The 18604-nt window shown below is 35.8% G+C and overlaps 1 protein-coding gene across 1 annotated transcript in view; it reads right to left on the bottom strand.

Annotated features, from left to right (window-relative positions):
* The window catches only part of RNF217 (ring finger protein 217), a gene marked incomplete at its 3' end in the record, with an annotated part of 109012 nt that overhangs the window by 25298 nt on the left and 65110 nt on the right, over positions 1-18604 (bottom strand). The window contains exon 2 of the mRNA XM_084228813.1: positions 7061-7294. Coding sequence (XP_084084939.1) covers positions 7061-7294 — 234 coding nt within the window. The remainder of the gene's footprint in view (positions 1-7060; positions 7295-18604) is intronic.

The following is an 18604-nucleotide window of genomic DNA, read 5'->3' on the forward strand; positions in this document are numbered from 1 at the left end:
ACATGACGATCCCTTATAGATGTGAGGCAGTAAATGTAGAAAAGTAGGGAAAAAAAGAGTATGGTAGATGAGAAACGCACTGTTCTAAGATCTTACAGACCATTTAAAAATGAGCAATAGGCTTGGTTCTTTACCCACTATCCAGCAGATCATCAGAGAGAAATGATTTTCACTTGTCTCTTGTGCTGCAGACCAAAAGGACGATGTGATGAAGAAAAAAACAAACAGTACTCAATCCAGTTCTAGGTCATTTATGGTAACTATGAACTTTGATTATTATAGTTTTTTAAGGTCAGATGTAGGCTAAAATAGCAAATGAATCCTAATATTTGATTTTTGTTGTTAGGAATTCAAGCATGTGTAGTCTATAAAACATTATAGCTAATTTATGCATCAAAAAAGTAAACAAAGAACAATGGTAGCAAAATGCCTCATTAGTAGCTAGAGGGAGAAATGCATCCTAATGAAATTTAATAGGCCTGCATCATTGGTAAGCAATATAAATCTTTCAGTGCTAACATATATAGCACAGCCTTTAAGTCGGCTTCTTTAAATTGGGCTGGACAGTTTTCTTTATCTCCTTCACAAATGTATGCCAATAATAATCATTTAAGAAACTATATTTATTGTCTATTAGCTTCTGACATCAGTGATGGATTAATGCCAAGAGAAATGAGTATGTGTCATAAGCTGAACTGACCTTGCAGGATATGTACAAGCTGAATCTCAATTTGTAAACAGTGTCAATTTAAAGTGATGGTGTCAGGGAAAAACAGTAAAAAAGCAGCACACCAACTGTACTTTCATGGGAAAGCAGTAAACGACTTTTATATATCGAAAAAAATCCCCCAGGCCTTATTAGAAGGAAGTTAAGGCACATGATCTTGCTCTCACTCTCTTAAAGTGAAAATTGTTTATTGGAAGCACAACTGAAGAAGTGTGGCTGGGGTTGGAACAAAGGATGGGTAAATCCCCAGAAACAGAAATCACTGGAAGCCACTGCCATACTAGGGCCAAAGAGACAAAGAAGGAAAGAAGTTTCTGGAGCCCAGTGAGAATTGGAAACATGAAGGAGGGACTATCCAGGGAAATTATAACCATGGGGATCATAGCTACTGTCAAACTCCACATTGAATTATAAGGGAGTAACTAAGTAAAACACCTATTCTTTCTTCCACCCTCCTATCTCCTGCAAATGCTGGCTCTTTGCTGAACCTGAATAGTAAGAGATAGTGTCAAGGCTCTAGAGAAGCAATTCTAGAGGCAACTTTCTGGAGTACAGGGCAGGTCAATCATTATAATGATAAAATGCCTGAATAATAGACACAGGAAGAGAAAAATTGAGTATGACCAGAATTCCAGTCTTCACTTTAGCACATTTTAAAGTACACCAATTAGGAATAACAAACTCATAGATTTGACTATACCCTTAAAGTTCTTAGAGAAGTTCTTTCACCACATGAAGGAATAATGTATTTGTGCAGTTTTATAAAATGTGATTTCTACCTGGAGAGTTGATAATTACAAGAGAGGAAATTGAATGTTAGATGCTAAAGATACAATGTAAGAACACAGAAGGCATTTCCATAGGACATTCTGTTGTTTTTTTCCCCCTTTCATTTCTATGCTTAATCAAGGCACCATTATGTAAATTACATAGATTCTGCTTAATATCTGTGGTAAGAAGCAGAGGAATTATGCATTGTTTTATCTTAAGGAAACCATAAAGAGAATCACCTCTAACATGTCTCCTGTGTTGATTTATGCATTCCCTTCAAGTCACTCCAAACTGATATGAAATGGGAAATCATTTCTTGGCCTTCATTTAGAAAAAGGAAACCTAACTGTATCTACTGCAGAAAAAAAATCCTAGGAGTGAAATAACTGCATCTAATCATTTCCAAATCTCTCCTGTGAATAACAGTTATAACTTTTCCTACTTTTCAGAGCATTTGTTTTCATTTTTGTGAATTCAATCCCTCCTTCCACCCCGCCAAGTATTAATTCCATCAGATTGCTCCTGAGCACAGGGCCTTCAAACCTCACATCAACATATTTCCAACTGAGTTAGTTTTCCACTCCCCCAACTGCTCCTCTTCCTCAAGACCTAGTCACCTTCATCCCTCCATTATGCTTATCACCCATCAGTCATCCAATCTTTATTCCAATCCTATTCTTCCTAACTCCTCAATAACCCAAGTTTCTCATTTTGCTGTCCTTGCCTGATCACAAAGTCATCATAGTTTCTAGCACTTGGGATTAAGCACTTTAAATGTGTGATCTCGTCTCATTCTTACTACACTTTTATGACAGGTACTAATCCTCCTCCCAGTTAAAGATGTAGAAAATGAACTCAAGGTTAACAGCTATTGTAGTATGTGGCAAGGTGAGATTTTAAATCTAGTCTGAAGTCAGTGCTCTTTTATTTTTTTTTACAGATATATTTATTTATGCATGCAGGAACTGGGGTACAGGTGAGAGGTGCGGGGGGGTCAGAGGATTCACCAGAGACAGAGTGGGGAACGGAACAGGCGGACTAACTGAAATACACTGCTGAGGGGAGCAGAGGGCGAGACAAGAGAGGTCTGCTACGCCAAGTGGGTCACCTCCCTGGCTGGGGATTGAACTCGTGCTGCAGTGGCTATGGATAGCTTCAGAGGCTGCGTCTTAACCCCTTGCTTCACGAGGGAGGCCCCTGAAGCCAGTGCTCTTGCAAATTGAACACTTCATGGTTTAGTTTAATGTTTCCTTTTTAATGAACTCTTCCAATCTCTTCTGTCTTTTCCTTCCCTATGCTCCCAGCATTCTCCACATGTATATATTATAGTACACATTATTATTCATGCATTGACCCGTTTGCTAGTTCCTTCAACAAATATATTTTGAGGGTATACTTTATTAGATAGTGCTTGACACAGGTAATCAGCAGTATGCAAACCTGGTCTCCTAGAGACCAGTGGGAAAGAGGGACTTTAAGTAAACAGCTACACAAATACACCATAAAATCCCAGATGATAATTACTATAGAGAAAAACTGTAAATGCTGGTGCTGTTTCCCAGATCTCACATGAGCACCATTACAGCCACAACTTCAACATTTTTATTTTCCCACTTCTATCTTGTTGCCTGTACTGATAAGCAGTTGGAGTTTTGTTTCTAAATTATAGGAACTTTATAGGTTAGAAACTAGATTTCTAGTTGGAAATTAAAATTGACCTTGTACAAGTGGAATGGAAAACCATTTTTTGGCCTCATTGTAAGAGATACAGGGACAAGAAGACAGAAATACAAATAAGACTAGATGTGACCAAAGGCAAGGTTGCCTCAAGTTCATAACTCCATTCAAGAATGCACTTGATCAGGCTGTATAGTGTCAGTTTAGTGGAGTTTAGAACATCATGATAAGCTGCATTTACTCAAACTTAAACTAGAAGGAGTTGTTGAGACTAGAAAGATAAACTGAGACCTAAGAGTTCTTGTTATTGCCTGTTGATATTATTATTTACCCCTTTTCTATGTGCTCAGTACAAAAAAATTAACAATCAGTATTCACAAAAACCTATTTAAATGAAACCCCCACATGTGGTATTTTAGATTTCAAATTTCCTAAAAAAAGTGCTAAAGTATTTTCTGATATAAAGTACTGAGATATTTTCAAGCATTTTTAACCTTCTACATTAAGTGTTTCTGCATTGTTTGCAGAAACCATAATAAATGCTCAGACAGTGATGCCTTAGATCAAGACATTGTGCTCAATGACTCAAAAAAGAATAATATTGAAATATGCATCATAAAGGTTTTGTCAATAGATACAAAGCACACCTTAGGCTGTAAACAATATTATTAAGAGGTTTTATATTTTTTAGGCATGTTTCACTTTACGGTAACCTTTGTTTTTCTATTGTTGTTGTCTTATCACTCAATTTATTGCACTTTATGATGTGAACTCACTATTCTTAAAGTTATGATAAACTGCACCTAGTTGGAAGTAGATTCCGTTATTAGGGAAAATGAATTTTAAAAATATGGCAAACTAAAATATATCCATTGTTTCATTACAAAGAGTAAAGGCATTAGTCTCAGTTTAGAGTGCTGTACTTTAATTCATGAATGTCAGAATTAGTTTGCCAGAGTATCCATGACCATTTTCTCCTTAACACATACTTTCCAGAGAGGGATAGCCATGTAAATTGGGTAGTTAATGGTTATGTAAAAACGTAGTGTTTAATGGTGTAAAAACTACATAAATATTGTATTAAATAGGGAAAATCATTGCTTCAGGAACTGTACGAATTATATTGCGAACTCTAGACAACAAAGAACAGGGAGTTTTTTGAGATTTTTTATCTTTTCTGTTGTAGACTTTCTCTCATACAAGAGTAGTTAAGATTCATCCGAAAATTCTGTGGTAGTTTTACTTTTGTTAAAAGTTGCTCCGTAGTTTCAGTTTATATTGATGTTTTTATCCTTCACCCATTCCCATTAATTAACTGCTTCATGATAAACACATTCATTTTGTATTGAATTCCCTCTCTTTCTGAAGCAAATTTCCTTCTCCTTTGCTCATCAAAAGTAAAAAATCCGAGTTGACTAGATTTGAGATCTTGATCCATTTGCCACACCCACCCCTGACTTCTCTTGCCTACAACCCTCTGATAAGACACATTGGAAAATGTTACCAGAGTTTTCTTGGTTTACTCAGAATGATACAAGTACAGGATCTTATATTTCTCAATTTTTCTATATCTCACTCTCAATAGATATGCATTATGATAAATATCACAACATGATTTGGTGATTTTGAATGAGATGAGATATAATATTTCACTATTGCTAAATTGCACCTTACTCTGTTTACCCATTCATAAGAATATTACATTTTAAAATGACTAAATTATTTCCATTTTGATTCAATTATGGATACATGTTTTGATTGTCACAAATTCAAAAACAATAGCCTGAGTTTATTACATATTATAGATTACATATATATCACAAACATATGCTATATAAGCAAACACATGTAAAATGTGAATAACAATTCTAAACATCATTTTAAAAAATCAAATATCCTACGTTATGGAACAACAAGCAGTAGTTTTAGAAAATAGTAATTTCCTGATAATATCAATAACATATAAGTGGAATAAAAATGACTTAAAATAACCTAAGAATAGAGAGTCAAGTAAAATTCTCTTGCTACTAAGTCAACATTCAAAAATGACTGTGAGGGTATTATTTTAGTTAAATAATATTGTAATCCTAAAAAGCCAGCTTTTTGAAGAAGAAAAAAATGTTTTCTAGATAATCATGTTGTTTGTTTGTTTTTTAAAAAAATTATTTATTATTTATACAAGCGCTGGGGTACAGTTCAGAGGCGCGGGAGAGTGAGAGAACTCACTAGAGACAGAGTGGGGAGCAGAACAGGCAGAAAGACCGAAATACGCTGCTGAGGGGAGCAGCGGGCAAGACAGGAGAGGTCTGCCTCGACATGTGGGCATCTCCCTGGCCAATAGGGAGTCAAACCGGTGCTGGAAAGGCTGCGGACAGCTTCACAGTGCTGCACTTAACCTGGTGTGCCACCAGGGAGGCCCGCAATCATGTCTTAAAGAAACCAGGCTACACAAAAGTCGTAACTAAAAAAGTTAAGCAGTTTCAAAGACCAGTTACTCATCAAGAGGCCCTGACTAACCTGCTACTCCTTTAGTTCATCATTGCAAAGATGGAGAAAACTACTTCCTAAACCCTAGTCTCCACAAAGCTATAGAATGAATTTACCTCCACTGCTTCCAACATACAGAACATGGGCAAAAAACTTACCTTAAATGAAGATGACTTGAAACAGCCCTTGAAACCACTTCATCCTGCCATTTTGCTGTAATGACAAGGATGAAAACTACTGCTACAGGCCTCATCATTTTTCTGCTTCATTTACTGCAAAGGTTCCCAAATTTGTTTCATATTAGAGTTACCTCCCAGGTCTCAAAAATTTGCAAGAAAATTGTTCTGAGGTGAGTGGGCAGGGTGGTAAAAGGGAGACCTGATGTGTTTAAAAGATCATCAGGTAAAGCTAATGTACAGTCCTGACTGAATCAATCATTTGCTCCCCTCGTTGACAGCTTGGCTTCTCTGCCTTCAATCTTACCTTCCTGGGATATCCTCTATTAATGCTTCCAGAATGATCTTTTTGTAATGTCTACGGAATTAAATTCAAATTTCTGAGTTCAGCATAAAATATTCCAAACATCTGTTAATACCTGACCAGCTACCTCACCCTACCTTTTCTCCATTAGCTTTACAAGCATTTATTTCCAACCAGCCTGCCTCAGCATTTGAACCTCAACTGTTGCTCATCCTTTGCTCTGAAATGCTCTCCACAGTTTATCTCCCAGAGAACTGCATCTTCTTTCAAAGCTTCTCCAATATCCTTGCCACTACTCCTCTGTTGGTGTTCTCAAAACGCAATATAATGGCTTTTGTGGGTCTTTTTGTTTTAGTTTTTTGATGACTCATAGAACTATCATTTTAGAACATATGTCTCTGATGTTCGTTAGACTTTTGGAGCAAGTATTATGTCACATTTGTCTCTGTAAACTCAAATTTAGCTCAGTACCTAGCATTTACTAGCATTTTATACCTACTAATAAATGAATGAATAACATTTTATACTGTTTTCACTTATTACAGGCATATCTGGGAAGTCTCACACTGGGTTCATTGAAAAAATCAAGCTATATAAAATTTTTTTGAAAGGGCCTTGGCAATTATTGAATATTAATAATATAAATGAGTATTACTTTATAGGTCAGCCTTTTAATAAGGCTATTAGATGAATTTTAAACATGGTTAAAGTCAGTGAAAATGCTATAATTAAATCCTTGAGAATATTCAGTTATCATCGACTTCCCCAAACCATACATTTTCAGAATCATAGCCAATATATACTCACCTTAGACTCTGGTAAGGGGAGGAAGCCCATTTAATGCCCACCACAAGTTGGCCTAATTTGGCTGCTCCCATCATGTGACATCTAACCCACAACTCTGGTGAACATGCTTACTTTGTATTTGCTTTCTGATCTGGAAGGGGTAGGAATATGTCCTTTTTTCTTGAAGGTTGTAAAGTGCTTGCACTGAGGACATGGTTTGGTGCTGGAATCAATACGGCCAAGTTCCAAGAAGTACTTATATTTTATGGAGTCTTCATGTGTTAAGTTATAGATAACCGTTGTTTCTTCCAGGAATTCAAAACATTCTGTGATAGGGCATTTGATTTCTACTTGGCCAAGTTGTACCTGTGTGAAGAGCAGATGGGAGAAAAAAAAAAGTTTCCGGTTATTAGGCTATCTCTCTTTTTTTTTTTCCATACAGTATTGCTTATTTCAGGATTGCAGTAAAGGATTATTCTCACTTTTCAAGATTCCTAACATTATAAATAGTAACCACTTTGGTACCTATCTCATATAGTACCAAAATAATTATTACCATGTTTTTCTTCAAAGTTTTCGGGCCAACCCAAGACCTACAAATTTTGAATCATTGTTGGTTAGCTGGTATTTTACACTATGCAACTTACAATCCACTGAATTACTCATACTTGATACTAATATTATATTTCTTTTCTCATAATAAAATACCTCTCATAACCTATCAATCTCTTGGCTTCTATGTGTTCATCTTTTCCAGAAAATATCACTAGCAAACATTAATCATAATTAATCTAAATGCATTCACTTATATTCTGTAAGATACATATTTCATCAATTCAATGGTGCGTTTTTTCCAACATTTTAAAAAAAGATTTACTATTTATTTATGCATACAAGAACTGGGGTGTAAGCAAGAGGTGCGGGGGCAGGGGTGTGAGAAGATTCACCAGAGAGAGAGGGAAGCAGAAGAGGCAGATGTACTGAAATACACTGCTGAGGGGAGCAGCAGGCGAGACAGAAGAGGTCTACTGAGCCATGTGGGTTGCTCCCTGGCCAGCCGGGGATCGAACTCATTCTGTAGTGGCTGATAGTAGCTTGATAGTGCAGTGTAACTTTTGTACTACCAGGGAGGCTCTTTTCTCAATATTTTAATATCTCAAAAGTCTAAATTATCTTACAGTCAATAGTCTTTAGCACTGTCCATAGCTTAATTTGCACTGTTTTTCTTGGTGGAACATAACATAATAAAGTATCTTACAATTGATCATCTCTTAAATTTCACTAAAATGTTGTTTTTTTTGAGGTTGGACATGTGACAGACAGAGAAGACAGGGCTTCTACTGGAGGAAATAAATGAACAAGTGAAGCAGTGGATTATAATCAGTATTATGAAGGAACTACACTTTAAGGACGGTACCTCTGAAGAGGTGACAACTTGAGCCAAGATCTACAGGACCTGTCATACCCAGAAGTTTGGAAACAGGCTGCAGGCAAAAGAAAAAGGACAATGGCTCCAGGGCAGAATCTGTCTGATGTATCTGTGTTTAGAGAACAGAAGTGAATAAGTGAAACCTATACTAAGTGAGCCAGAACACACAACCTCGTTTGCCATGATGAGAAAGGTGAATTGTATTTTAAGTTTACTATAAATCACTGATTTTATCAGGAGGCATGAATAACCTAATTTACATTAAAAAATCACTCAGCCTCTTCTGAGAGAATAGACTTCAGAGGGACAAATGTGAGAATGGGAGAACAAGAGGACTCTGGATTGTACCTGTTCTTCCTACCAGTGATATATGACTGTTGCAGTCATCTAGGCAGTAAATGACAGACGACTGAATGAGGTAGCATGAGGGAGTCAGTTAGGGGGTATACTCTGGAAATGGAACCAACAGAAATTTGTGATGGGCCAGATATAAGGATGAAGTAAAGGGAAGAATCTAGAATGAATCTATGTTTCTGCTCGGATAAAGTGAACATGATGGGCACAACTTACTGAGAGGTTACTAATAAAATACAGTTTGCGTGAATATGTGATATTTCTAAAATGATACACTGCAGTTTTTTTTATAGTAACAAGAATAAAGATCATTCATTCATCCAAAAAATATAAAAGGTCCATATATAAAGAAGCGTAAACCATGAATTCCTTCTTCATGGAACTTGAGAAAGTACCAATTCAGTCTTTGTTCATGTCTTCTTCCAGCTAGTTGGGATTTGATGGTATTAACTCATTTAATATTTTACTCAATTTTTTATTAACTTTTATTAGGGATAATCATAAACATATGCCAAAGTTCGCAGATTGGCATTACCAATCCTTAAATACTCATTTTTCTAGCCTAAACAAATACCAACTCTTGGCAATTCTTGTTTTTTCTATGTCCTAACTTATATGCCACTCATATTACTTTGTAGCAAATATCAGATATCACATAACTTCATTCATAAATTTCAGTATAGGGCTAAAATAAACAAGAAGGCTTTAAAAGACAGAACCTGATGCCAACTAATTCCAACAATGAAATTCATTCTTTAATATCAATTAACCAATTAAATAAGATGTCGTATGACTTCTGCTTACCAAATTTTCTGGACTTGTTATGACAAAGTAATTTTAAATTTCTGTTAGTTTCAAGAATAATATCACAATTTGTAACCCTGAAGAATATTCTCTCCATTTACTCTGAAGAAAAAACATGTCCATTCTTGTAAGAAGAAAACACTTAAATCTAAAGCAATCTCTAAGGATGTCATTAAGAGACACTATTATCCACTTAACGCTCCAGCTACATGGCTAATTTCCCATCCGGGAGAACTCTAGGTAATTATAATAGGTGAGAGGGATGTCTGGAAAAGTGGCAGATTAATTAATTAAACCATTCAAAGAAAAGCACAAAGTCTAAACCTTGGGCTTTGAAGCTCAATTTATCAAAGGTATGGTATAAACTTTGATCTTAGTTTTAAGTGTTGGTTTTGAGCTTTGTTCAACTGGATACAAAGGAATTTCAGATTTCCTCTTCCCTCTTCCCTGAAAAACTGCAATGTGTTAACAGGGCATAAAGAATACTACAACAAAATCAATACTAATCATCTTGAAATACATATAGCACCTCCTATATGACACCATCCTAGAACTTGCTGTGTATTAATTACTTTGTAAAGCACCATAAAGGGCTAAATCACTTTCAGGTTTATGGATTTTCCCATAACTTTACCTTCGGTGATTACAGGAAGGTGGCTGCTTTACTTATACGACGACTAATACAGAATATTTTGCAAGATGACTTTGATTAAAAAATAACAAACTTGTGGGGCCTCCCTGGTGGCGCAAGGGGTTAAGACACAACCTATGAAGCTGTCCGCAGCCTCTGCAGCACGAGTTCAACTGCTTGGCAGGCCAGGGAGCAACCCACATGGTGCAGCAGACCCTCTCCTGACTCGCCCGCTGCTCCCCTCAGCAGTGTATTTCAGTCCATCTGCCTATTCTGTTCCCCACTCTGTCTCTGGTGAATCCTCTCACGCCCCCACACCTCTGGCCTGTACCCCAGCTCTTGTATGCATAAATAAATAAATCTTTTTAAAAAATCGTAAAAAATATCAAGCCAAATATCCAAGATGTTCTCTTAACCCCAAGAGAGATAAGTATAAAGAAAATCAAACTTAGACAAATCAAGTAAAAGTGCCAAGAAACAAACACAAGGAAAGTAACTTAGAAACAAAACAGAAAAATAATTCTCACAGAAAACTTCAGCCCCAGGTAACGTGTTGGTAAATTCTATCAAGATTTAAGGATGCAATAACACCAATATTACACAACCACTCTCAGAGAAAAGTGAGGGGGCAATGGGAGGGATGTCACTACCAAAGGAGTTTTTGGAGACAAGCATAATGCTGATACCAAAACTTGACAAGGACATTGCAAGAAAGGAAAATTACTGACCAGTCTCTTCATAAACATAGACACCAAAATCCTAAACAAAATATTAGCAAAAGAAATTGAACAATACATGGAAAAGATAACATATCATGATCAAAATGGATTTATTCCGAAAAACACAAGTTTGGTTTAACACTGAAATGTCAATTGCTGTAATTCACTTTAATAAAATAAAGAAGAAACAGTATATGATTATCTCCATAGAAAGAAGAAATTTATTTGATAAATCCATTCATGTTAAAAAATTAAGAAACTAAAAAGAGATGAAAATTCTTTAATCTGGTCAAGGGTAGCTACAACCTACAGGGAGCATTATACTCAGTGGTGAAATAACTGAAAGTTCACTTCTTGAGATTAAAAATGTGGCAAGTATAAACTGCCATCATTATTCAACATTGACTAGAGTTCACAGTAAATACTAGAGAAAAAAAGAAATGAAAATAAAACAATTGGAAACGAAGCAATAAAACCTCCTTTTTTTACAGGCTGTAAATGATACATGTAGAAAATGCAAAATAATCTATATATACAATTAGAATAAGTGAACTTAGCAAATTTGCTGAATAGCTCAACAAACAAAAATCAAGTATATTTAAAAATATTTAAGAAAGATCATTTACAGCACTATCAAAAAAATTAAGTTTATAACTAACCCACAAAAGATGTGCAAAACCCTTTACTCAGAAAGACTGAAGTTCTTTGAGAAAATAAAGCTAATGAAGATATAGCAGCCTCTTGAATTAGAAGATTCAATATAATAAAAATGTAAGTTCAGCCCACATCGATCTGTAGATTCAAGGCTATTTTAGTACAATTCCCAGCATTACTTTTTTTGTCCTAAGGGGAAGGTGGGTTCAAAATTACAAGCTGATGGGCCTCCCCGGTGGTGCAGCAGTTGAGCGCTGGGTTACGGAGCTGCCCGCAGCCTCTGTGCCGCCGGTTCGATCCCCCGCTGCTCCCCGGCCACCGGAGAAGGGGCCCACATGGCGCGTAGACCTCTCCTGCCGCCCGCTGCTCCCCTCAGCAGTGTACTTCGGTCCCTCTGCCTGCTCTGCTCCCCGCTCTGGCTCTGGTGAATTCTCTCACCCTCCCACGCTTCTGACTGTACCCAGTGCTTACATAAATAAATCTTTAAAAAAAAAAAAAACAAAATTACAAGCTGATGTAATCAGGGAAATGCAAATCAAAACTACCATGAGATACCATCTTACACCAGTGAGAATGGCACATATTAAAAAAACTAGCAACAGCAAATGTTGGCGAGGATGTGGAGAAAAAGGAACTCTCCTGCACTGCTGGTGGGAGTGCAAACTGGTCCAACCACTATGGAGAGCCTTGTGGAGATTTCTGGACCTACTAAACATAGAGCTTCCATATAATCCAGCAATTCCACTCCTAGGTATTTACCCAAAGGACACAGAAACATCAATTCCAAAGAACACCTGCACCCCTATGTTTACAGCAGCACTATTTACAATAGCTAAACTTTGGAAACAGCCCAAATGCCCAAAAATAGATGACTGGATCAAGAAGATGTGGTACATATACACCATGGAATATTACTCAGCATTCAAAAAAGATAAACACATGCCATTTGCAGCAACATGGATGGCGCTGGAAGGGATCATGCTCAGCGAAATAAGCAAGAAAGAAAAAGAAAAATACCGGATGGTCTCACTCATAGCAGGAATCTAGAAAACTTAAATAAGGGACCAGGAAAATATTCATTTTCCTGGTCTCAAGAAAGTGAAAATCAAAATCAACAAAAAACTATGAACCAGAGATACTTTTTGGGGGTGGGGGGTGGGAGGGGAGGGATTGGGGTCAGAATGGGGGTGTTGCAATTGTATGGGGAATATAAAAATAAAATTTATTATTAAAAAAATAAAATTACAAGCTGATTCTGAAAAACATTATTGATAAATATGATTTTCCTGATCAGAGAAAAAGTAATAAGCTTGTTCTCCTGTATATAAGATGAATCATAAAGCTACAGTAATTACAATAGTGTAATACCAGCAAAGGGAGAAATAAGGATAGATAATAGAACAGTAGAACAGAAAGGGTGCACGACATACATGTGGAGACCACCTGCAATGACACAAAAGAGCACTGGGGAGTATTTTATTTTTCATTAAATTGTGCTAAGTCACTTAAATATCCATTTTAAAAACATTTCCTGACTCCAGCCTCAAGCCAGATATATTGTAGCTATACACAGGAAAGGTGGAAAAGTAAGGCTTCTAAGTATTATCAAGAAGAATATCTTCATGACCTTGGGGAAGGGAAGGATTTCTTATATAAACTGTTAAAAACACTCACCATAAAAATCAATACATTGGACTAAATAAAATTAAAATTTTGTTCACCAATAGCTGTTGTTGAGTAAAAATGCAAATTAGAAAGGAGGAATATATTTCAGTATGTAAGTGAAAAGGTTTATCCACTACACATAAAGATACAAAACAGTAAGAAAAAGGCAGACAACTAATCCAACAGAAAAAGTCTCAAGGCACTTTTCATAAAAGAGGATGTCTGGTACCAAGAAACATATGAAAGTATGTCCAACTTCATGAGCTATGAGGAAAGTGAACATTAAAACAACAATGAAACGTAATTTTTTAAGAAATTAACTGAGTTCTCACAGCATTTAAAAATTTACCTCACACCATACACAAAAATCAACTCAAAATGGATTAAAGAACTAGACATAAGACCTGAAACCATAAAATACATAGAAGGAAATATAGGCAAAACACTACGGGATCTGCACATCAAAGACATCTTTACAGACACATCACCCAAAGCAGTGATAGTGAAGACAAAGATAAACAGCTGGGACTACATCAAATTAAAGAGCTTCTGCACAGCAAAAGAGACAATAACAAAAACAAAGAGAAACCCCACCAACTGGGAGAACATTTTTGCACCCAACACTAATGATAAAGGACTGATCACAAAAATCTGCAAAGAGCTGATGAGACTCAGCAACAACAAAGAAAATAATCCAGTCAAAAAATGGGCAGAAGAGCTAAAAAGAAACTTTTCTGAAAAGGAAATGCAAATGGCCAACAGACATATGAAAAAATGTTCAACATCACTTGTAATCAGGGAAATGCAAATCAAAACTACCATGAGATACCATCTCACACCAGTGAGAATGGCACATATTAAAAAAACTAGCAACAACAAATGTTGGCGAGGGTGTGGAGAAAAAGGAACTCTTCTGCACTGTTGGTGGGAGTGCAAACTGGTCCAACCACTATGGAGAGCTGTGTGGAGATTTCTGGACCTACTAAACATAGAGCTTCCATATGATCCAGCAATTCCACTCCTAGGTATTTACCCAAAGGACACAGAAACATCAATTCCAAAGAGCACCTGCACCCCTATGTTTATAGCAGCACTGTTTACAATAGCTAAGCTTTGGAAACAACCCAAATGCCCAAAAATAGATGACTGGATCAAGAAGATGTGGTACATATATACCATGGAATATTACTCAGCATTCAAAAAAGATAAACACATGCAATTTGCAGCAACATGGATGGCGCTGGAAGGGATCATGCTCAGCGAAATAAGCCAAAAAGAAAAAGAAAAATACCGGATGGTCTCACTCATAGCAGGAATCTAGAAAACTTAAATAAGGGACCAGGAAAATGAATATAAGAAAGTGAAAATCAAAATCAACAAAAAACTATGAACCAGAGACACTTTTTGGGGGGTGGGGGGGCGGGAGGGGAAGGATTGGGGTCAGAATGGGACGTTTGCAATTGTATGGGGGAATATAAAAATAAAATTTAATATTAAAATAAATAAATAAATAAATAAATATTTAAAAAAATTTATAGGAATCTATTGACTATGGAACCATATAAAAAGAATGTTGTATATTTTGAAATTATTTGTAAATTGTGTTCTAGTCATCCTTTAAATCAGTAAATTTTATGCTTATATGCATACACACACACACACACACAAAAAATTTAGCAAAATAGTTCTTAATTATATAGTTAATATATCATGCTACACAGTAATTTCAAATATATTTCTGATAGACAATCATACTTCTGTTACTAAACTTTTTTCATCTTTCTAATTTTTAGAATTCAAAAGTTGATCTTGATTCTATAAGATAGTAACTTCTAAATTCTAATACATCTCTAAAGAACATTAGGATGAAGGAATTATTCAATACAAGTTATTATTTAGAGTGAAGGAGAAATAGTAAAATGTGTGCTCAGAAAAACAGAATGAATACATATTCACTTAATTATGATAAAATTTATTTCTCAAAAGTGAATAATTTTAGACTAGATAGTTGGTTACATTTTAGAAAGGGAACTATTTCTATAAGAAAAATTTTTACTTTGTTTAAATGTCCACTATTGCTTATAAAATTGTAACAATATGCTATACTTGATCTTAGCCAAAAGACTGAGAAATAATACACTATTTAAAAAATCATTACATTAATTAATTTTTTAAAAGATTTATTTATTCATGCATACAAGAACTGGGGTACAGGCCAGATGTGCGGGAGAGTGAGAGGATTCACCAGAGACAGAGTGGGGAGCAGAACAGGCAGACTGACCGAAATACACTGCTGAGGGGAGCAGCGGGCAAGACAGAAGAGGTCTGCTGCGCCATGTGGGTATCTCACCAGCCGGCAGTGATAGAACCCACTGCAGAGGCTATGTACAGTTTCACAGCACTGCACTCAACCACCTGCACCACCAGGGGAGGCCCAAAAAATCATTATATTAATTTAAATCAGATATTCTAAGATCTTACCATCAAAAACTAAAGATACTACATAAGTAATTTACTAAGAGAACCCCCAAATGTGATTATGCTCAGTGAAATAAGTCAGAAAGAAGAAAAATATCGGATAGTTTCACTTATAGGAGGAAGGTACAGGAACCAAAGAAGGGATCAGGAAAAAAAAAAAAACTATAATAAAATAAAAATCAAAATCAACAGGCAACCATAGACCAGGGATATTCTGTAGGGGAGGAGGAGGGAGAGGGATCAGGACAGAGGTAGGAAGAGCACAAGGGACTATGGTGATGGTGCACGTGTGAATTGGTGGTGGGGATTTCACGGGAAATCATACATTGTACAAAAATGAAGGATGATAGGGCCTCGCCTGGTGGCGCAGTGGTTGAGCGCTGGGTTGCGAGGCTGCCCGCAGCCTCTGCAGCGCCAGTTTGATCCCTGGCCACTGGCGAGGGTCCCACAAAAAAAAAAAAAAATGAAGGATGATACAATAAATATATTCAAAAAATAAAATTAAATTAAAACACACACATACACAAACCCAAACAGGAATGAGCTACATATTCCACTGCGGTTTATGTGGCTGCATGTTCTTGATTTCCAGGCATACACACAACTAATGCACTTAGAAATAGATTGCTTCGCCTTCAGTATTCTCTGTTGGCTCTAAATTTGACTGGAAGTACATGTAAGCTCTAAGATTTAGCTCTTGATAAACAAACAAACAAATAAATAAATAAATTGAGGATATAGTAGTTAACAGAGTAGCTTCCAGAGTCAAAAGGCTGTGCCCCTCACAAATATATCTTTATCTTTCCCTTGCCCTGCCTCTGCATATGTAATTCTGGAAATTGGGTCTGTAAGACACCTAGATGCCTGAAACAGTAACTGGCTGATACAGAATACTCAATAAAAATTTGCTTCCTTGGTACCCATAAAACAGTATTTCACAAATTAATTTTAGAAGTTAAAAACACTTATGCCTATTTCTTTCTTGATAACATTTTAAAAGTTGCAATAATTTATAACTCAATATTCTCATTCATAATTTAGTTTTCTTCCTCCAAAAGTATGTATTTAAGGGAGGACATATAAAAGTACAAATTACATGAATACACTGCATTCCAGGAGGCAGCACTGAATAAAAATAAATCATAAATCTTAACATCGAAATGCTCCTATTTTCTTATATATTTAATGAAGAATGGAAATATGCACACAGGGTTCTGAAAATGTAGACATGCAGTTAGAAGGTATTACATAGCACTGGAAATATTTTTAGTGGAGTTAGTACCACAGAGGAGTAATTAGCATTACTCTATTGGGGGAAGGAAGCTGCTTTTTTTTAACCCAGAGGGTTAAGTTCAGTAAAAATGGCCAAGTGAAAATTTCAGATACTAGTTTAAGAAACAACTTTAATCTTTAAAATATTTTACAGAACCAAGAAACCTTTTTAATTTCTATCTCACTTACTTGATTTCTTTCTCTTTGCCTTCAAAACTTGCTTAAATATCCTGAAAATGTCAAAAATAATTGGTGCCTTAGACACCAATTATTAGACAGCGGTTATGGAAAACCATTCTGCCATTTCACAAATCATAGTAAATTTTCTTAACTCTGACAAGGGAGATAAATTGAAAATTTGCAAATATAGGTGATTTTAGAAATTTGTAAGTAGCCAGATTTATGCCATTAAATCAAGTGTGGCTACATTTAAGGTAATGGATTCAGAGAAAACTGTTGCAAAATAGATGGGGTGATTCAGAAGAGTGACCTAGTGGCTCCTCAAATGTGTTCCTGTACACTGCTAGGTGTTTTTAATTTTCTCTTGAGACTTAGAGGTTGTGTTTACCCCCTTTCTTTTTTGCAAAGGGATCTTCAAATACTTGAAGACATCGATCATATGTCTCAGTAGGCTTTTCTTCTAGGAAAACATCCTTACTTCTTTATTCTTCACATGTTGTTTGAAGTCTTTCCTCCTTCTTAACTTTTTATAAAAATGTTGTACCCAGAAACTAAAGCCATCATGCAGGTGTGGTCTGGTCATGGGGGAAAACAGGGTTATCCTCAACCACAGTAAAAACTGAAAGAAAGGAAATGAAAAGAAAAAGCTCAGAGGAAGTATAACTAACCCAAGATGTGGAAAACTTGAAGAGGTCAATTACAATAGAAGGCATTCCAGTATGTCTTCTTTTTAGGAAAGCATCTGTTTCCTAGATTTTCACCTCTGTTGCAACTGAATATTCTCTTATTCCCCACTCCCCTCTGATTTTTTTCTTTTTCTCTTTTTCTCATGTCTACTTTTACTTTCTTTGATCCTTAAATCAGCCTCCTAAAATATTTAATCTTTTATTTCTTACAGTAACCACCTTTTTCTGATTTCTCTATATGTTTTACATCATTGTTCATTTTTAAACCACCTTTGCTCCCCACCCCTCTCCAGTGTAGTCCCCATAAAATTCCCTTCACCAATTCCCCCCTGTACCATAACCACCTTTGACCTTGTTTATCCTTTTGCTTTTCATTTTCCTTTTTGTTTTTATCATTAGTATTACCCTATTCCTGTTTGTGTTTCATTTTGTTCTTCATCCAATTTTTTTTTCATATTTGAGGAGCTTTTTTTATTGCAAAGGATGAAGAGGCTGTTAAATAGGAAAACACATTTAAATTCACTGAAGATCATGAGAAAAAATATGTAGATATGTACATTTAAATAAGAACAGGACTCAAAAAAGTAGAAACTTTGAAAGTATTATATATTGACTAGAGGTTTCTTTTTTTTATTAATAAATTTTATTTTTATGTTCCCCATATTTCTGAAGATTTCTTACTTCCTTTGTTTTCTACTTTTACTCTTCAGTAATGAACAGTTTTTGCTATATTTCAACATTTTGGTATGAAATGTTTTCTCTTTATTAGTCTCTAGGCAGTTTGTAATCTTTCTTCACTTCCTT

This window comes from Talpa europaea, assembly GCF_964194135.1.
Source record: "Talpa europaea genome assembly, chromosome: 2".
Lineage (NCBI taxonomy): Eukaryota > Metazoa > Chordata > Mammalia > Eulipotyphla > Talpidae > Talpa > Talpa europaea.